General features: G+C 56.9%; 2 protein-coding genes across 5 annotated transcripts in view; both read left to right on the top strand.

Moving 5' to 3' along the window:
* The window catches only part of CREB3L1 (cAMP responsive element binding protein 3 like 1), a 45,947-nt gene extending 36,233 nt beyond the window's left edge, over positions 1 to 9,714 (top strand). For 3 of the 4 annotated variants that reach the window (XM_061997963.1, XM_061997962.1, XM_061997966.1), the window contains 5 exons: positions 111 to 179; positions 2,313 to 2,412; positions 6,331 to 6,451; positions 6,896 to 7,142; positions 7,502 to 9,714. In XM_061997963.1, the coding sequence (XP_061853947.1) occupies positions 111 to 179; positions 2,313 to 2,412; positions 6,331 to 6,451; positions 6,896 to 7,142; positions 7,502 to 7,538 (574 nt within the window). In that variant the 3' untranslated portion in view covers positions 7,539 to 9,714. The remainder of the gene's footprint in view (positions 1 to 110; positions 180 to 2,312; positions 2,413 to 6,330; positions 6,452 to 6,895; positions 7,143 to 7,501) is intronic. The other variant, XM_061997965.1, reaches the window with a different exon arrangement.
* A 9,981-nt stretch (positions 9,715 to 19,695) lies between these two features.
* Positions 19,696 to 20,817, top strand: part of DGKZ (diacylglycerol kinase zeta) — a 45,696-nt gene continuing 44,574 nt past the window's right edge. The window contains exon 1 of the mRNA XM_061997926.1: positions 19,696 to 19,830. Coding sequence (XP_061853910.1) covers positions 19,772 to 19,830 — 59 coding nt within the window. The 5' untranslated portion in view covers positions 19,696 to 19,771. The remainder of the gene's footprint in view (positions 19,831 to 20,817) is intronic.

Here is a 20,817-nt window from a genome sequence, read left to right as displayed (position 1 = left end):
CTGCAGGTGATGGATGAGGCCGCTGAGCCTCCACACCCAGAGAGAGGCAAGGACTGTGTTTTATCTGTCTGCCCTTTGTAAGTCACTGGCTGTGGGGTTTATTCCCGCAGGGTTGAGACATACACATCAGAAAACAATGAACTCTGGAAAAAAGTGGAGACCTTAGAAAATGCAAACAGGTAAGAGGAGCCAGAGCTGAGCCTCGCTGCGGGGTGGTGGGCAGAAAGGGATGCCAGGGGAGCGCTGGGACCGGGGGGGAGATGAGGAAAGCAGGCTCCCCGGCTCCTGGAGGCAGCTGGGTTTGGTTAGCGAGCCTGGAATGTTTGTGTTGGGACGGCCAAGCCGAGCCGCAGCGAGGGGAGGGGAGAGAGGGAGGGAAGGCGTGTTTCCCACATCTCTTCCTCCTTCTCCCTGCAGCCCTTTGGGCTCTTGTTGTCCTCCCCGTTGCCCTCTGGCTGTCGGCAGGGCAGCTGCAGCGAGGGACCAGCCTCTCAGACCTGCTGTTTCTGCTCTTGGGCTCTTTGGAGAAATGCAAGGCCTGGGGCATAGTGTGGCTCTTTCAGGTTTTTCATGAGAAAGAGTTTAACAGACTGTGTGAATCCAGGGAAAGCCCATTTCTCTAACAATGGGAGAGATTGCAGCTCCCACCAAAACTGGGGCAAGTCCCTGTGGTACCCTTGCCCTTGCTCTTGCCCTGCCTCTTCCCCTTGCAAAGCAAGCCTGGAGCATCTCCCTCCCATCTGCTGCTGCAGCAGCTCACCTGAGAGGAGCAAGCTGCTCCCACAGCCCTAAAGCAGGTCCCTGGCTTCCCAGCCCAAGACTCTGCTGAGCACTTTTGCTCCTGATATGCAGAGCTGACCAGCTGATAGCAGGGGAATTTGCTTCCTTGGAAGCAAGTAAGACTCCCAGCCCTGCAGTGGGGATGGGCAGCAGGAGCTGGAGGGGAGCTCAGCTCTGCTCCCTCTTCCTGGGAGCCGCAGGTGTGAGTGGGATGGTCATTTCTGTAGCCCCATTTGTATCCCCTCCAGCTGGGACTGAAGGGGAGAACCACAGCCAGAGAGCCTCTCCCCCACTCACCCAACCCTCTGCTGCCACTACAGCTCAGGGAGAAGGAGTTCTCGGCCACCCTCCTTCCTCCCATGCATGACATGAGCCCTGAGGCTCTGGCTTGCAGGCATAACCTCTCTGGAAGTGTGGGCAGCCCTGCTGCTACAAAAGCCTGAACCTCACCCTGCAAAATCAAGAGATTGGCCTAAAATCCAGGAGATTCATTTGTCTATTTGTTTTCAACATACACATTATGTTCTTTCTAACTGGGTTTGGTTTCTGAGCATTGCCAGTGGGACGCTCTGTGCCTCTCTCCACATGTGCAAGGAGCAGAAGAGGAACTGGAAAGAGATAAAGCTGAGATCCTCCTGCAATCTCCTGGCTCCAGGACCTGGCATTTTATAAAAGCTCAAACATATTTGTGTAAAACAGTCACTACTCCCAGGGGGAACCAGGCAGTAGTCTGCAATTCAGTAATTTGCAGCCCTTGGGAGCTGGGTGGTCTCTAGTCTCCCTCATCCCAGATTTCCTCAGCAGCCTGTAAAGGGTTCAGTGGCTCACAGTGATACACCTACCACTGTTTTATGTGCCTGTGTGCTGATGGCTGTGTGCAGTTAAATGGGGCAGAGAGACCTTAGCACGTGTTCCAGCTGGGGCAGCCAGAGAATGAATCAACTGCTGAACTCAAGATTTGGCTTTGCCCACATCCCTCTGCAGTTTGCCAAGACTGAAGGAGCTGGAGGGGATGAGAACTGGTTTTCATCTCCCTCTCTGCCATATGGTTTGGGGCACAGGTCGAGCTGCAGGGTGTGTGTCTCTGAAGTGGGAGCAGACAGGCCTATGCTCAAGGTCTGACCTGACTACAAAGCTCAGCCTCCATCCCAGAGCTTGGGTTTTGTGGTAGCCTGTCTCTCCATTGCTTTGGGAGATACCTGGCTGGGCTTTGGGGCACTCAGGAGTCCTACATGAATGGTGGGGAGTTGCAGTGAAGCTTGTGATGGATCTACTGATGAGGAGATGGAGGGTGCTGCCTCAACAGAACAGCACCTTGGGCTGTTCCTCCCACAGCTCCTGCACACTTTCCATCTCAAACTCCCCCTTTTTGGTTTCTTGCTTCCCAAGCCTGTTTGGTTGGGCAAGATACAGCAAGGGGGAGATACTTGTTTTCACAAGAAGGGAAAATGAAGGGGGTAGTGGTGTTGTTACATCACTTACTGGCTGCTGCCTCTTTGTCAAGCTTTGCTGTGGGTTGTTTCCTATCCCAGGACTCTGCTCCAGCAGTTACAGAAGCTGCAGGCTCTGGTAGCTGGGAAAGTCTCCAGACCTTACAAAATGGCTTCAACGCAGACCGGGACCTGCCTAATGGTACAAGTTTCATTTCCATCTCCCTTATTGGCCATCCTTTCCCCCACTGCTTTGTCCACTGCCTGTCTCTGCTCTCTTCCCCACTGCACACCTCTGTTGCCAGTTACATCTGCTCTCTCCTTTTGTGTTAGTCACCAGCACTGGGCCCTGTGTTATAAAGACATCAGCAGTTGTTTATGCAACAGCATTAGCATCACAGAATGATGGGGGTTGGAAGGGACCTTTAGAAATCATCCAGTCCAACCCCTCTGCCAAAGCAGGACCACCTAGATCAGGTCACACAGGAGAAGAATTCCTGTGTTTCACTGTCTTGTTCTTTGGTTTTCATTAGCTGTCCAGCCATTCAGCAAAAAATCTTCAGTGAGCTTCCATCATAATGGGTAAAGTTTTCTTTTGCCAAGTTGGTCATGCTTAAAGTTTAACTCAGCAGGGCAGACAAACAGTGTGGGTATTCCTCCCAGGGGGCATGACTTTGTGTTTAGCAGCAAGAAACAGCATCAGATCTTTCCATGCCTGCACATCAGGCTCTCTTAAATCCAGCTGGAATTCTCTTTGCTCACCCTCTTGGCTAACCAAAAGGATTCAGGGCTGTCTGTTGGGTTTGGTTATCCCTGTTTGCCTCTCATGTCTCACAGTGGTGGATCATGGTTAAGCAATGTTGGCCTCACTGTGGGGTTTTGGGGCAGCCAGTGTCTGGCCATAGAGTCACATTCTTCACCTCATTTTTTTACCAGGGGGAAGGTTTCTGATCCATGGTAAAATATCATCATCAGCCCCATGGTGTCTCTGCAGGATTGTTGTAGTAGCTGCTGCTGACAAACTTGTCAGAGTTAATTAGCAGTGCCTAGGTGTCACTTCTGTACTGTTAACACTCATGAAATACAAGTGGATGGTGAGGTGCTTGCCCCACTTTCTCAGCACCCTCAGGGTGCTGAGGATTTTGCTCTTGGTTCCCTTGGTTCCAGAGCCCCTGCTCTGTAATTTCCAGCACCTTCTCCTTTCAAAGTCTGCTCCAACTTTTGCTGCTCTACTCTTTGCTGCCCCCATGTCACACCAGATTTTAATGACTGACTTTCTTTTCTGTTGCCTGTGGCTTCATTCCCAAGGCATTGCTGGGTGTGCCCCGGCTGGACCCATTGCTCTGTGACAGAGCAACTCATCAGAGCACCCTGGCTCCAGCAGTTCTTCATCACTGCTACCTGGAATGAGCAAACCCAGAAGTGCCTTCCAGACATCCCTTGTGCTATAAGCTGATAAAATATCTAATTTAGCTTCCCAACAATGGCTTATCTCTCCTTGCTGCTCCCTTCCTCCCACGGCATCCCAGCCCACACACCAGCTCTCTCAGCTTCCTACCTTCCAAGCATTTCAAGAATGTGTAATCTGCATTTCTGTCTTTGGGTAGTTCCTCTCCTCCAAGTTACCATTTTCTGGTTTCAAATACAGCACTCTTTATCACTGCAGACATGTGGGGTCATCGTGCCTTGCAGCATGGGAGTGGAGCAGGGTCACCCTTCTTTTTTAGCCCTGTGTCATTCCTGCTGGGTATTTTGTCTTGAAGGCCTCCAGTAATGAGCAGTCCTCTCTCTGACTCCTCAGGCAAACCACACCAGTGCCTTGTTATCTTTCTCAGATAAAGCTTTCTTGCTATCTCATCTCAATCTTCTTTGCAATGGCTTAAGCCTATTACAGCTTCTTCTGCCCACTCTAAAGGAAGATCGGTTTACCCTCCCTTTGTGCAGCTGCAAAACTGTTGTGTTTTTGCAGCTCCTTTCAGTCTGCTCTGCTAAATCACCACCATTTCTTCAGCCTTCTCTTGTAGGCTGTTACTGAATCACTGCTTCTTCCCAGAGCTCTCTTCCAGGCTTTCTCCAATTGCCTGCATCTTTTGGGAAGTACAGGGCCCACAGCTGGACACAGGCTTCCACCTCAAGGTCAGTATTGAACACTGACACCTCCTCGTGCCCAGCTTGTGCTTTGTTTTCACTCCCAGATCCTCTTCTGCAGAGCAGCTGCCTGGCCATGTAGCCATTGCTGGGCTCCCTCTGCCAGTCAGTCCTGCCACCTCACAGGTCTCAGCAGGGCTTGGCATCTCTCTGCATTCTCTTGGAACCACTTCTCCCCATGGTCAAGATCACTGTGATGCAGAATCCTGACCAAAAGCCAGCCTGCTTGTAGTCTCTCCCATCTGCAGGTTTGATACAGTCCATCATCCAAGTCAAGCTTAAAAATATTGAATCTTGCCAGAGCCATAGCAGAGCTCTGTGCAATTCCATCTGTTGCTTCCTCCCAGTGGGACAGGGAAATGTTTGATAACTGCACTTTCAGGACCTCTTTCTTTGATTAGTTTTTGCCTCCACCTGTCCAGCTGCTTTGGCAGTAGTTTGCTCTAGCTTGGTTCCTCCTGCTTTTTAAGAGGTCAGAATGGTGAAATGGTCAAAAGTTGAATGTACCATGAGTTGAATGGTACTCAGAGTCAAACCAAGAGTTATTGTTATGAAGTGTTACAGTCTTTGAACAGGAATCACAGAATCTCAAGGGCTGGAAGGGACCTGGAAAGCTCATCCAGTGCAACCCCCCTGCCAGAGCAGCACCACCTAGAGTAGGGCACACAGCAACTCATCCAGCTGGGTTTGAATGTCTCCAGAGAAGGAGCCTCCACAGCCCATCTGGGCAGCCCCTTCCAGTGCAGGGAGACTTAACCTGAAACAAAGCAGTAAAAACAATGTTGGTTTGCAGAACCCCAGCTCAAAGCCACGGTAAAGCAAGATGTTCACTATACTGCTCATTCCCAGCCCACAAAGCCTGTTTTGGTTTACAAGAACAGGCTTCACAGGGCTGGCTCAGCTGTCTGAAAGTTGTGCTGTGATAGTTCCAAGCAAGACATAGTCAGAATTTGTTTTCTCCTTTGTTTTTATGGAGTAAGTTGTTCTAAATGCCTTGTGTGCCTGATGTGATGTGCTTAGGCACTGTCTATGCTGTCCACATATCATTCCCTTTGCTTTAAAACCAGCCATGAAGAGTCTGGACAATTAAAATCCCCCTCTCACATAGCATAGTATCCCTGTGCTATGATTTGATCTTCCACATCTCCTGGAAGCCACTGGTGGTCAAAATTCCTTTGATGTACTGGTTTCTGTGTGTTCCTTAGGCGTGACATAGGTGGCTATTCTGAGCCAAGCAGTTGCTGGCTCTCCCCACAGGTGTCCCCACAGGTCCAACTTAGCAAGTAGAAATCCCCAAAGGATGAGTTGCCTCTCTGACATGCTCAGTCTGAGCACTGAGCTGGTGGCAGCTCACTAAAAACCACTCTTGGCACATAGGTATTCAGGTAATAATCTTTTGGCTCTGGATCATTTCCCATGTGCTCCCTCTTGCTCTCTGCTGCTAATTCCCCAAACCACAGAGCCCCTTTTGATCAGCACTGGCATCTCACTTTGAAGCTTTACTATCATGGCAGAGTTTACAGGGGGACTGCAGGCCTACCAGAGGGAGATTTCCAGGGAGCTTTCTGCTGCCCCTCTCCTTTTATCCCTGCCCAGTGGCTCTGACTGCTCTGCCTGACAGCAGAAGGCACGGACACGTGGTGCCACTGAGGCAATGGTCAGGTTCCCTTTGGTCAAGACAGAGTTCATCCTTTCTGTCCCTCTCAACTTGTTCCCCACCATCTCTCATCAACTGTACAGGCAAGTTCTCACCAGAAATACCTTCAAATAAAGCAACACAAGGATGCTTCTGACTTCCCTTCTTAGATTTGCAGTTGAGATTAGCAGAGCAAACCCTTTCCCTCCCTGGGGGACCACAGCCAGCCAGTTGTCAGCCTTGACTACATGTTCTCACACAGCCTCGTGTTTGGGAGTGTGGGGGGGTGTTTCCTCATGGCCTGCAGCACTCACCCTGTGCTGATCTCCTCTCCAGGTGCTGGCACTCTGCTTTGTTCTGATCCTGGGGTCCCTCATGCCCTGTCTCCCTGAGTTCTCTTCAGCATCACAGACGGTGAAAGCAACACCAGCACCAGACATTTACACAACGAGTAAGAGTGAGTCTGACGTGGTTCCTCCATTTCACCCTCTCAAACCATTTCCAGCTCTGCACTCCACACTCAGGGCTCAGACACAGTGTCCTCCCCTCAGTGCCTGTCCTATGTACTGGGGCTCTGGCAGGGGACATTCCTGGGCTGTCAGTGGTACAAACTGACAACTTTGGGCCTATTGTTCTCTTCTAACCATTGACCCTAAAATGTGACAAGTGTCAAAGGAAGGCAGATGAGGGAGAAGCCCCAGGGCAGACTGTCTTCTGAAGAGGCTGTGTGTGTCCTGCAGCTGGGGGAGGTGGGTATCCTGCAGAGCAGGCCTCCTGCACAGTTAGTCACTCGTGGACAAGGCCATAGCTGGGTGAGCATATGCCAAAACCACCACCATGACCCACACTCTGCAAGAAACCTCATCCTCATTGTTCCCCGATGCTCTCTCCTTTCTTCCAGTTCAGTCACGGAGCCTCCTTTTCTATGATGAGGGTGCTGGCTCCTTAGAAGAGACCTATAGCTCCTTCCTAACCATGGACCATCCTGAGGGGTGGGAGGCTGAAAAAGGGCAGTCTGAGGAGGGGAGGCCTCATCTGGCCAGGACACATGAGACGGCCAAATATCTGAGCAAATCCCAGCTGGAGGCTCCCGCCCAGAACCGAACCGACCCAACTCTCACCCACCTCAAAGAGCAATTCCACGAGAGGTAAGCATGTGGGGGCCACCCTCTGAGCCCCAAAACACTGCATAGTGCCTGGGAGGGAGCAGCAGGCACATCCCCTCTGCTGCCAGCTAAGGACAGCTGAGCTGCCTGGGACAGGCAATTAGCTAAAGAGGCCAATAAGGATGGCTGGAGGAGGCCAAGTTTGCTTTCTAGAGCAAAAGTTTGGGACTCCAAATGGCAGTGTCCTGCTGGCACAGAGCTGAGGAGGGCTGGGTGGTGCAGGTGGTCACTGGGGAAGGGCTCCATCCTGGTCAGAGCAGACCAGCCAGGCCCAGAGAGATGAATTTACGCAGGAGGCTGCAGTGAACCTCGACTGATGCCATGCCTTTTCTTTTCCTCAGGGAGACAAGCTCCAGTGAGACAGCTGAATACTTGTAGCAGCTGCTGGACCTCAAGGCCTCATCTGTCTGATTGCAGGATTCCCTCCTCACCGAGCAACTGAGGGGACTTGGTGGGAGAGGACACTGCATTCAGACACTCCACAACTGGCCTTGGGTTCAGCTCCTCCCCTTCCCCGTGCCCCTGTTAGTACTGGTCTCTCTGAGGGGAGCCACAGGACTGCCAGAACCAGCAGGAAATGTCTGGCCAAGCCCTGGGACGCCCTCTTCTCCTGACCTTACCTCCTGCTAAAACGAGCACTACCCTATGGATGTGGGCTCTCTTTGGAGTGGTGAGAGGTCAGGGCAAGCCCTCACACTATTCAGCTCACTCCTGGGGGGCTTAGGAGTGGGTGATGCTGGTGCTGGAGAGATGGCTCTGGAGAGTTTGAGCTCATTCCTTCCCTTCCATCTGTTAGTATACTTCTGCTTCCATTGAGAGAAAACCTAGTTCTTCCTTGCCCTAGTTTTTCTCTTGATGGACCTGCCTATGTAACTTCCATGCCAACTATCTGCAAAGATCTGCACACAAACGGAGTGGGGGGGACAGATCCCAGACAGATAAATTGCCCTAACAATTAGCCAGCAGCTTCTGGGCAACCAGAGCTCTGAAACAGAGAACAATTTTCCCCCACCAACCCACTTCTCCCCACCCTCAGCACCCTTGCTTTGGCAGGGGGTGCTGTTTCCCTTCCCATTCCCACAGCTTGGGCCCTACAGTGCAGTGCTACCCAGGTCAGTGGCCTTCTCACTTTCCATCCTGCAGGCCTCTTCCTCTGAGAGTGGGTGAGACCAAGCCTATCCCAGCTCTCCATCCCCAGTCCTGCCTCATCTTTTTAGACACCCCTGAGGAGAGTCATGTGGTCCAGGGAGGGCTGTGGGATCTCCTCACATCCCCTGTGCCCGCAGCAGTGCTGTGAAAGCCACTGGGGACATCGTGGCATTGCTGCTGACAGGTACATCAGTCAGGAAAGAGGTGGCCTGTTGGAATTTGCCAGGGTCACCAAAGGCTGGTTTCACAGAATCACCAGGGTTGGAAGGGACCTGGAAAAAGCTCATCCAGTGCAACCCCCCTGCCAGAGCAGGACCACCTAGAGCAGGTCACACAGGAACTCATCCAGGTGGGGTTTGAACGATTTAGACCTCTTCCTTCTAAGTGCTGCCACCAAAGGCAGCAAACTCTTGCCACACCACCCTTCAGGCCAGGCTTACCTGGTTTGGTGCTGAAATGACCTCATCTCAAGCCTATGCCATCCTCTTGAGCACCCAGACACCCATTTCTGCCCCTTCTTCCTCCCCACTGAAAGGCTCAAGCGTCTCCTCGCTCCGTTCCCTCAGCTGCTGTTTGATGGAAGGACAATGTGGGACGTGAGTGTGGGAGGTCTGGTCCCTGTGTGCTCAGCCAGCTCTCACAGCAGCTTCCTCTTGGGCTTGTCTCTCTTCAAGCACCCTGGACTCACTCTGCACCAGCCCAGCCTCTCCTCTGCCCCCAGGCTGGGAGGGGAGAGGGCTCCCTGGAGAGGAAAGATGAGATGGCTCTTGTTGAAAGACTGGGAGAAGTGAGGGAAGGGCCCTCACGTCCCTCTTTTCTCCCTTTTGAAAACTGGTTTAGCCCCTTGAAGCCATTTAGGACAAATTTGGACACAGCTAGCCACAACCTAGCAGGGTGAGGAAGAGGAAGGCCCTCAGCAGAGCTCTGCTCTTCTCGAGGTTCCCCCAGGACTCTCTGGTCAGCAGATCCCGCTGCATTCCCCATCCTCCAGCCCAGCACCAAGAACCACTGCCGGGTCCAAGCACACCCTCCTGCCCCTGCCCCCTCCTCTGGGCACGTCCCCGTGCCTCCCACTCCCACCGTTGTACAGAGACCAAGAGCAGAACTCGTTTGTACATAATGAACCTTGTTTTGTATTATTGCTGATCCCTTAAGATATTGTATTTTGGAGACTCTCAGATCCTATTTTCAGTATTGTATTTTATTAAGAGTTAGTGCGGGCTTGGCATCTCTCAACTTCTTTTCCTTGTTAGCAGCTCACTTTCCCCTTATACTCCAGCTGCTTCTTTCTTCTGTTTTGTTCCTCACTTGGGTGTGTTTCTTTTTTGGTTTGGTTTTGTGGTTTTGTTTTGGTTTGGGGGTTTTTTTTCAGGCCACCTTTCCCCCCCTCCTCCTGCCACTCGCTCTGCGTTTGCTTAGTGAAGCAAAATAAAAAGAAAATAAAAAGATGCAGCATCAGCCCTTGGGTGGATGGATCCTTTCCTTGAGGCACAGCTCCTCACCTCCTGCTCCCTCCCTCACTGCCCCCTGGGTGGCTGCTGGCAGCACGTGCCTGGCCTCAGGGCCTAGAAGCAAACTTGCCTGTTTGATTCCCAGCAGAGATGGGATTTCTCCTGCAGTTCTGCCTCGGTTTCTTCTCCCCTCCAAAACACTGCTCTCATCATCCCCTTGGAAGGAGGAAGATCATGGAATATCTCATGCACATGAGGTGCAACAAGCTCCTCTGATGAAGGGGTCGTGCAGGGGGTGTGTAGAACAAAGATCCTGCTCTGCCTCAGGTAAACCACCCAAACCCTTCTGTTAACTGTAGCAGCCGTGTGGTACCAACCAAACTGTGCTCGGATCCATAACGCCCCGGGGCCCCAGCTGGTGCTCAGCCCCAGCCTCCAACAGCCCATTGACATGGGCCAAAACTGGGTTTGTCCTGGAGAAACACAAGGCAACACAAGGCAAGTTCTGTCTGCCAGCACTGGCAGGGCAGGGCCCTGCCTTTGCTGCAGGAGGAGGGGATGAGCCTTGGGGCCGGCAAAGATCTCACCCTGCCAATTGCCATTTCTTAGTGGAGAGGTGTAAAGCACTGAGCTCTCTTCCTGGCTGGGCCTGTGCTGCTCAGAGGGTTTTGCTGTGGGATCCACGGTAGGTTTAGTCTGACACAGGCTTCACAGAGCCCTGCAGAGCTCCCTTCCCCAACACACATCCACAGACACGAGGGAATGCCTGACCTTGCCCTGCTATTTGTGTCCTGGGACAGAACTCGTTTTAAGGCAAGAGGCTGATGTTTTCCCTGTGACACCTTGCCCAAAAGCAGCCTCCTACCCCTCCATCTTCCCCTACTCTGTGACCAGGTTTCTTTCCCACCTGCCAGATTTCATCCAAGGAAAGGGGCTGCTGCTGTCACAGAATCACAGAGTGGTGGGGGTTGGAAGGGAGCTCCAGAGCTCATCCAGCCCAAGCCCCTGCTAAAGCAGGTTCCCCTCCAGCAGGTTGCACAGGAACGTTTTGCTTGCCCCTGTGAAACATCATCCAGCCCTTTGGCCATTGCCTTCCAGGGAGATTCTGGCCTGCACCCTTCCAAAACATCAAGGGAAACTCTTAAAAGGACGAGTTCTCAGGCTTTGGCTCCTTCAGCACTGATGCAACCAGAGTCCTCATCCATCAGGAGCAAATTTCCCTTCATCTTGACAAATCCTCCTAATTCTGCAGGCTGCCAGAGAACTCTGAGCTGCTCCAAACAGGCACATGAGGATCTTCTGATCCCAGCCAATCACACCTGCCAATTTGGCTACAGAGACTAATTAGAGCAGAACAAGAGAATTAGCAAAGCAACGGGGCACCTTCTTTGCAGGTCACCTTCAGCCTCGCTCAGTGGCTCTGGGTCATGCTCCAAATGCCCCAGCCAAGCTCTGCCACGCTGAGCTGGGCTTTGGCCCCTTTTGGGTCACCCTGCTGAGTGTTAACACGTGCAAGCCTTGGCCAAAAGAACACTACAGAACAACAGGCTTCGTTTTCCAGAGACAGATTATTCCCAAGTGGTCTCTGTTACCAGGTCAGCTTGAGGGAGAGAGAAAATACTTGGCTTTTGGGACTTGCTGCTGCCAAGCAGGTCACTGGCTGCAGCCTGAAGGGTACAGTGAGTTTGCTACAGGAGGACATCTGGGGCTGAACATGAGGCAGCAGTGTGCCCAGGTGGCCAAGCAGGCCAAGGGCATCCTGGCTTGTGTCAGACACTGTGGCAGCAGGGCCAGGGCAGGGATTGTCCCCCTGTACTGGGCGCTGCTGAGGCTGCAGCTCAAGTGCTGGGTTCAGTTCTGGGCCCCTCACTACAAGAAGGACACTGAGGGGCTGGAGCGTGTCCAGAGCTGGGCAGCGGAGCTGGGGAAGGGGCTGGAGCACAAGTGTGATGGGGAGCAGCTGAGGGAGCTGGGGGTGTTTAGTGTGGAGAAGAGGAGGCTGAGGGGAGACATCATCACTCTCTGCAGCCGCCTGACAGGAGGTTGTAGTGAGGTGGGGTTGGTCTCTTCTCCCAAGTGATAGGACAAAAGGAAATGGGCTCAAGTTACCCCAGGGGAGGTTGAGATTGGAGCTGAGGCAGAACTTTTTCCCAGAGAAGGTTGTCAGCCCCTGTGCCAGGCTGCCCAGGGAGCTGGGGGAGTGCCCAGCCCTGGAGCAGTTGCAAAGCTGTGGAGCTGAGGTGCTGAGGGACCTCCTGCTGCAGTGCCTGTGGGTAACAGGAGGGCACGGAGCGAGGCCACTGTCTGGTCTCTATCCCAGCGAGAGAGGGTGAAGCTGCTTCCCCAGGGCAGCTCTGCCCCTTGGGGAGGGCTCACCTAGCAGCTCTCCAGCTTCCAAGGGGAACAAAGGCCCTGTGGGGGCTGGAGGGGCTGAGTCACACTGTGAGGAGGGTGTGGGGCTCCCTGCGAGTCACGACTGCGCGGAGGAGTGGGCTCGGGGGCTGCCGTGGCCCTGGGAGGCAGATGCAGGGTGCCAGCGTGGCATTTCAGGCCAGACAAAGCTTCAGCAACTTGAACTGGAGGTACCAGTGGGCTGTGGTAGCCAGGGAAAGGCACAAGCCCCTCTCCAGCCCCCACTGCTTCCCGGACCGGGGGCAGGAGTGGTGTGGGAATGTGCCCTGCCGTGGCACCCTGCAGCAGAGGTGCCACACGGCCGTGTGGGAGTGATAAGGAGTGTTGGCAAGAGGGATGAGCTGCTCCTGACAACTCCCAAGGTGATAAAATAGCCAGAGCAGGCTCAGGACACATTCCAGCTCCTGTTGTGACAGCCCCTCCTGGGAAGACACCAGGATTAGGGGTGTTCTTAAGACATGACTGTAGGACCTTGCCATGGGCAGCTGATGGAAAAGGCTGGCCCTTATAGACCTGAATCCCAGACTTCCCTGTGCCCAGCAGGTGAAGCCTCAGCTTGAGAATCTGGGGCAGAGCAAATCCCAACCAAGCAGCCAGGCACAGATGGGAGCTTTGTGGGGATGTTTCACCCCAGCTGGCATTCACAGCACTGGAGTGGGCAAGGCTGACAGAGGCCAGGGCTGAGACTGGGGTCACGGTGTCCAGTCCCAGCCCAGGACTGACAGAGGCTGCAACCCTCCTGATGGATGTGGGCAGAGGGCTGAAGGGCCTTTCTACCTTTGGATGCCAGGATTGGAGGAAAAAAACCCACCTTGATGGAGTGAAAAGCAGGGGTAGTGTGGACTGCTGAGTGGCAAGAGGCTGAGTGAGCCTGCTGAGAGGAGGAAAGCTGCACTACAACCGTAGCGTGGCCTCCTTGGGTACCAGTGCCCAAAGCTGAGGACCCCATCCCCAAACAGATCTCATCCAGACCGGCCACTCAGCCTGAGGAGCAGGTTCTTTGCCCTACTGGGGCTGCTGCCACACAGTTTTCCAGGCTGGCCCGACTCTATCTGACTGCACATCTGGTTAGGAGGAGCAGCTGAGAACCAGCTCATGGAGCAGCAGGGCAGAGCTGTCACCCTCCTCTGCCTCCCCGGCCTCCCAAGGGTTAAGTGCCAGTTTCCGAGTGTCTCTAAGGTGACACTGGGCTGCCTCCCTCCCTCTCGCCCTCCCCACGCACTCCCTTTCTGCTTTGTCTTGTGAGGGCTGCTGCAGGCTCGGTGCACAGGCACCTTCCTTCCCCGCTGCCTACCTCTGCTGCCTCTGCCGCTCGGCTGCTGCTGCTGCTGCCGGGAACGCCGAGGGACGTGCCTGGCCGCGGGGGGATCCTGGCAGAAGGCAGCCCGAGCTCTCCTCCTCTCCCTGGAGCATCGCCATCCCTGGATGTGCTGGAGCGCCGTATCCCCCGCTGCCCTCGCAGTGCCGGAGCAGCACCGACGTCTCCGGCTGCCTCTCGGCTATTCCTCCGCTTCGCAGTGGCAGGGCAGCAGAGGGAGGCTGAGCCGCGGAGCCTGAGCTTCCCAAACCTCCATCAATCAAGCGGCTGATAAAAAAACCACCCCCCAGGGAAAAGTTGGAGGCTGCGTTATCCCGGTGCCTGTGCGCCCGCGGGGAGCTGAGCCCCGGCGGCACCGTCCCGCAGCCCCGCGGAGCCGCGCCGGCAGCCTGGCACTGCCCGGCAGGCTGAGGGCACAGCAGGACTCCTCGCTCGCACAGACACCCCACTGAATGGCTGAAGGGCCCGGGACCTGGAGACACTTCAGCCCTGCCAAGGGTGACGGTGAGGTGGCCAGAGGGGCTGCGGCAGCCCACGGCGCGGACCCGGCTTGGCAGGAGATGAGAGGGGCCGTGGCAGTGGCAGAGGTGGAGGAGCAGTTCCTGCACTTGGCCATCAGAAAGCAGGTCTCCTACAGGTAGGAGCCCCTGGGGCCCTGAGGGGCTGGGGGGGGAGGAGTGCCCTGCCCAGGGGACATGAGCCCCTCCCATGGGGTCAGGGCTGGCTCTTCCCACCAGTACCTTCCCACCAGAAACCATCTGAGCACAGGGACAGGGGTTTGTCCCTTCCCTCCCCGCCGTGCAGCTCAATCCCCTCTGCTATCCCAGGGCTGTGAAGCCTCCCAGGCCTCTCTGTGTGCCCAGCAGCTTCCCAGGAGCTGGCATAGACCTTGGGATGGATGTTCCCCTCTTTCTTTGCAGCACTGCTCTATCACTGCTTGAGGTACCACTGATTCTGCTCTTCCCCCTCTGCCCCAAGGCAAACGTCCCCTTGCTTAGCATCCAAATCCTGATCCTACCTGGGGAGACTAAGCAGTGATGCAAAGATGAAGAGGCTGGGATTGGGGCATAGGCTGGAAAAGTGCCCTTTGGGAGCACCCTGCAGCAAGAAGAGCATCTGTCCCGGCTTTCAGTGCAACTCTTCTGTTGGGACTGCTCTGCTCAGCCACCCCTGCTACAGCCAAGCAAAGCCCATGGAGGCAAAGACTGGTTTTCATACCTCCCAGGGAGCTGATGAGAGCCCCTGCCTGGTGATGCTCTGGTGAACTCCTGTTCCCGACTCCAGCCATACTGTCCTTGGGACAACACCTCCAGGAGCCTGGCTCTCTTCTTTCCCTCACACTGAGCAGGATTTGGTGTCTCTCCTTCCCCTTTCTTTCACTGTTTAAGCTCTTCTACCATTTAACAACCCTGAACTTTACAGAATGGCTCTCAGGTGTGAGCTTGCAGAATCCTTTGAGCCTATGCCTGCCTTTGAGCAAGCCCTTGCAGGACTGTCTCTGAGCAGAGGGGAGAAGGCAGGAGCCTCCTCCTTACCCTTTCCTGAGCTGGTTTGGCTCTGGATGTCTCTGTGTCCTCCTGGGCTCAGTATCACCCCTGTCACACCATGCTCAGCACGGTGGTGGGCACAGACTGGATGGGCTCTCCTGGTGGGACCCTGGCACACAGAGCTCTGCTGAGGGGCATATTCAGGCAGGAGCTGTGGGTCACTCCCTGGCTGTGCTGTCCTTCTCCTCCCTTGCAAGGATTGTGGTACAAACTGTGAGCAAATTGCTCTCCAAAGCTGCATTAATGGGAATTAATAGGAAGCCGTCTGAGTGCTTGCAGAGCAGGAGGGGCCCCCGGGCTGACTCATCTCCAGCACTTGTTATTCCTGCAGTGGGTGGTGAGCAGGAGCTGGGGGTGCCACAGTCCACCCCGAGGCAGCCCCGTGTTTCCTGAGCAACCTGCCATGCTGCTGGGGCTGAATCCCCCCGGGGCTGGGAGGGTCTTTGCCCCGACACTCCCCAGGATGAGGGATCACCAGGCAGAGCAGGATTTTCTCCTTTCAGCTGGCTCCTTCCAGATGTGCACAGTGTTTTGCCAGCAGCTTAGCCAGCTGCAATCATCCAGCCTCCCCCAGGGGAGGAAGGGACCATACTGCAACCTAATTTGATCAGCCTGGATTTGCATTGTCTGAAGTTGCTGGGGATTGTTTCCATCCTGCTCATCCTACCCCGTCCTCCCCACGCAGGTGGTTCTGCAGTGCCACCCAGGACGCCTTTCTGCCAAGTGCCACCCTTCTGCCAAGCTCCTCTGTCCTCCTCAACCCTCACATGAGGTCTCTTTGCACAAGGCTTTGCTCCATCCAAGGCCAGCATTGCAACTGAGAGGAGAGCCTGGCTCAGAGGGGATGCTGCAGCTACCTGCAGGCCAGGGCTGAGGGAAGAGCTGGTGTCTGGGATGAGCTGCTTCCTCCACCCTCTGTTTCGAGCAGCTGGGCAAAGGGAAGGGGAGACAGGAGAGGAAGTGTCTGGGGGTGGAAATCTGCTTGTGCCATCCTGTGATGTGCCCACGCTGGGTCCGCTCAGGCTGCTCCCCGGGGCTGCTCAGCTGGTGACGGAGCTCACGGCCAGAGCTGGGATAACCTGTCATCAGGCGCCCCTCCTGCAGCACAAGAAGCCCTTGAGGGAGAGTAGGGGATTGACAGAAATCCTCTCACCACGCTGCCTGGCTCTGGAGGCACTTACCCAACCCCAGTATGGAATTTGGAGGATGTCCTCCATGGGCTGTGAGTCTCAATGTGTCCTCAATGTCACGCGAAGGTTGGAGGCCCCAAGTCCTCCTGCTGCCAACCTGCCTGCTCCTGCTGGGGCCCATTAGTCATCACAGGGGCCAGGCAGCGTGAGCTGCTATATAAAGGTTCTGAAATGAGCAGAAATGATATTAAGCCCATGAAAATTAAGTTCCTTCCATAAATAGCTGCCACGGTGCATGGAGGAGCCTTGAGCGGATGGAAAGGAGCTCAGGTTATATTTAGGGCTTTGAGTAGCAGTTTGGTGCCAACATTATTAATGATGATGCCTTGTGCACCAGGGATGAACATTCTGGGACAGTTTTCCCACTGGAGAGGTGGCTCTGCAGCACCAGAAGGACTCTGTCCCCCTTGTCACCGCAGCAAGCCCCCAGAGAGCCAATATCTGGGTGTCTGCACCAAGGTTTGGTGATGGGGCAGGAGCACGGGAAGCAGCTCCAGTGGCAATAAGGCAAGTTGGAGGCTGGAGGAGCTTTGCTTTGAGCCCTGAGAGCTGGAGCCTGGGAGGCTGGGGACAGGCTCTGGCTGCAGCAGCAGCACCCTCACAGCTGCCTCTGCTCTTCAATTCCGGGTTCACTCTCATCTTCCCAGTTGCTTTGAGGTGAGGCTTTGTGACAATGGCCTTTCGTCACTGCCACTGTTCCCAGCAAGGCAGCCCGCAGGGGTGTTTACCCAGAAAGGAAACCGCAAGCACACAAAAGCTCTGAGCGCTGTCTCCTCGCAGCCCGAGGCTACGGGACAGGATGAACAGGGCAGGCATCAGCCTTCTGCTCTCTGCTGCCTTCAGGGGCTCCTCACCTCCAGGCAGCAGGGAGAGGGGTCCCCGTGTCTCTCTGTGCCCCCAGCCTGGTGTTAGCCCCCGCGGGGGCCAGCAGCCATCCCTCACAGAGATGTGGGGCTGCTCTGCACGGTCCCCAGCTGGCACATAGGATGCAGCTAATGCATCTCACAGGCTGTTCTGTGCCAGGCAGCTAAATATAACCCAGGGGGCTGCTTTGTAATGTAAATAACAAGGGAGCTTGGTCACAGGCACGGGGAGGGCAGAGGGGAGAGCTGGCAGGAGTGGGAGGTGGGAGACGGGCAAAGGAAGGAAAGGAAAGCAGCCTCCCGCAGCTGCAGGGAGAAAGGGGCAGAGAGGGAGTCTCCTTCCTCTGAGTCCTGCCTGCTAGCCTTTTAATCATGTTAGCCTGGCTGTGCAGAGCAGCATAATCTAATTCCCACTCATTCCCAGCAAGCCGAGCCCGCTCTGCTCTGACAGAGACATCTGTCTGCTGCCCTCCGTGCAGGCGGGGAAAGGCAACGGCCGGCGGGAGCCTGGGAAGCTCTAACAAGCGCTTGGCTCCTCACACGCCACGGCCGGGGGGCTGACAAGGTGTCTCCCCATCCCCTGCCCCACTCCAGAGCCAGAGAGAGCTCCCAGGAGCTGTGGCCATGCCCCCTCTGGCAGCCAGTCCCACCGTAGGGCACAGGCTCCGGCGGACGCCGGGCTGGGATGGGCTTGGCGTCAGCATCATGTGGTGCTCAGGACGTGGTGCTATCTTCCCAGGCACTCCTGGCTGCGAGGCTGTGGTGAGCTGTGGAAGGGGCTGTGTGCAATTAGGGACAGAAACAGCCCAAGAGGCAGGTTTGGAGAAGCTGGGAGGCAGAGGGTGCAGCCTGGCTGTGCAGGGATGTGCCTGCAGCAGCCCGAAGCTCCTGTCCTCAACCAGACACGCTCCCTGGTTTGAGCTGCTCAGGATGGTGCTGCTGCTGGTGTTTCCCCGCGTCAGGCAGCCTGTCTCAGCGAGGCAGCCTGTCCTGGTTGTGCCCACAGCCACAGCCTCACCGTGGCGGGGGCGTGCGAGGGGACTGTGGGGTGGGACTCCCCGAGAGCAGGCCAGGGGGGAGGTTGTGTCAGGGGCAATGAGAAACTGCCCCCTGCACAGCTGAGATCCCTGAGCACAACCTTAATGGCCATCCCCTCCCTCCTCACATGAGCCCCAGGGGCAGATCTCCTGCCAGGTTTGGGCAAAGCAGGTAGTTTAACTCTATCCTTACCCGTGGACTACACACACTAGCACAGAGGGATGAGGGTGACAGACCACAAGGCCACCCAGCACGGTGACCCCCATCCCTCTCCTGGGCTGCCTGCAGAGAAGCCAGTGAGTGCCAGCAAGGTCTGTCCCTTCTGGTCTCCTGGCCAAGAACAGCCAGAACCGGGCTTTCTGTGGGGTTTGTAACGAGACCAAGGCACAGGATGGTGGGAGGACACACAGACACAGCACAGAGAGGACAGGGAAGGTCCCGGGGCAGGGTGTGATGCTTCTCTGGCAGCCTGGTGCTCCTGGGTAAGAGGAGCAGACGTCAACGTGAGCACAGAACATGAAAGGGAAATGTGTGCAGGCAGGGAGTGAACGCCAGCAGCCCATGGTGCCATGCAAAGCAGCGGGGATGACAAACCCTTTCCATGACAACAAACCCTCTCCCCTCCCTGGTGCCCGAGCTGGAGTCAGGCATTCAGGACCTGCCTCTTCCCCCCTCTGCTCTGTAATTAGCATGGGGAGTTGTGCTCGCTTTCAGAGCTCGCCTGGTGAGATCAGGCTCTTGGGGATCTTTCCTTTTGATGATAGCCTACAGCAACACCATGTGCCCCTTTGGAAACGTCACCCACGTGGGCTGCAGGGCCTGGCTCTGCTCCTTTGCTTTGCTGTGACCCCACAGAAGCCCTTTGCAGATCCTCTCGCTCATCTGGCTCTCTCCTGGAGCCAGAGCAGACCGAGCACTGTCTGGTTGTGAAGAGCTGGGCTCTTGGGAGCTGGGGACGGGCTGAGCCTGCAGAGCCATGGCTGTGCCCTGCAGGCTCAGGCTGGGGGAGGGATGATGAGCATCAAGCCACCTCTCTGCTCCTTGGAGGCTGGCCTGGCACTTCCTAGATCCTTGTGCCTCCCACATGAACGTGGCTTCATTCAACAAACCCCAGCTCAGGGCGAGCAGCCTCGCGGTGGGAGGGTGTTTGGAGACCTGGGGGGATGTGTAGGGCCAGGGAACGGGTTGAGGCCGTGCGTGGCACATGGTGGTGGCAGGAGGACAACCCAGCTGCCACGTTTGCCCGGTCTGCATAGCAGTGCCAGGGCAGCTTTGGGAGAGGGGGCTGTCTGGAGTCTGGGGGCTTTCAGAGAGCCACGGAGCTGCAGCTCCTCAGGACGCAGCCCAGCGTGCCAGGGCACGCTCCTGCTCGCTCCGAGAGGAGGAGAGGGCTCGGCAGAGGAGGTGTCCCCGTGCCGGGGGCTGCCGGGGGGAAAGAGAGAGGCACAGTGACAGGCGCCCTCGCACTTCCAGGAAGTGCAGAGAGGAACCAGGTGGAGGGTGCAAACAAAGCGGGGGCCCCGGGCGGGCGGCGGAGCGCTGCCAGGGACCTGCCCTCGGGATGACTCCGGAAAGCGGCTGCCGGGGGAGGAAGAGCGAGAGTGAAGGCCGGGCGGGCTGAGAGCATCAGCGCGCTGCGGCAGATGTGGCGGCACCGCTCCTGGGACGTTCCCCAGAGCCCTCCGGGGGATGGAGACGCGAGGTACCGGCTGAGCCGGGCTCTGACGCCTTCCTCTTGCTTTTCTGGGGGGGGCTGAGGTGCTGTGGCTGGCGCTGGCAGCCCGTGCTTCAGGGGGAGGGGGAAAGGCTTCTCGTGCTTTCCCGGTGCCTCGCCGACAATGCAGCTCCCGTCCGGCGCCGGGCTCGCACGGCACAGGCTCCCCAGCGGGGATGTCACGAGCTCTCGACGCCCAGCCTGGCAGTGCCCGGGGGTCAGCGGCGCTTTTCCCGGGCTGCCGGGTTCGTCCTGCGGCCGGTGGGAGCCCGAAGGTGCGACCCCATCCCCGCCAGCCCCGCTGGGTGCTCGGGGTGGCCGGTGGGACCGCCGCGACGGGGCGTGCTGGGCTGGCAGCTGAGCCCCCTGCCCGGCCACCTCTGCAGCCCGGGCTTTCGGGACAGCGGGGACAGCAGCCGTCCCACCCGCCGCTCGTTTCCCGTGCCCAGCCCGTGGGTCGGGACAGCGGGGACAGCAGCCGTCCCACCCGCCGCTCGTTTCCCGTGCCCAGCCCGTGGGCTGCCAGGCGTGGCAGGCGGCCGGCCGGGAGGGGTAAAAGGCGGACAGGGAGGGAGCCGCAGCGGCCGGCGGTGTCCCCAGCCCCCGGAGAGGGAGCGGCGGCGGCGGCGCTGGCTCCGTGTGTGCGTGTGCGTCCCCTCCGCCCCGTCCGGCGCTGAACAATGGGAGGCGGGGGAGCGGGGGGAGGCTCGGCTTCCTGAGCCGGCAGCACCGGGCGCCGGGCCACGGGGACGAGCCGCGGCCGGACGGGGCCGCTACCGGCGGCCGGAGCGCTCGGCCCCGCCTCCCGCCCGGCGGCGGCGGCAGCTGCTCGGCGCGGCCGCACTTCCTGCGGGGCCGCAGGGGAGCCGGGGGCCGGGCCCCGCCGCGCCGCCCTCCGCGGGCCCCTCCCCCGGCGCGGGACGGCGGCAGCGGCGGCGGCGCTGAGCCCCGAGCGCGGCCATGGAGGCGGCGCGG

Source organism: Colius striatus, chromosome 6 (genome assembly GCF_028858725.1).
Source record: "Colius striatus isolate bColStr4 chromosome 6, bColStr4.1.hap1, whole genome shotgun sequence".
NCBI classification, from domain to species: Eukaryota; Metazoa; Chordata; class Aves; order Coliiformes; family Coliidae; genus Colius; species Colius striatus.
This window is presented reverse-complemented; position numbering and strand designations above follow the sequence as displayed.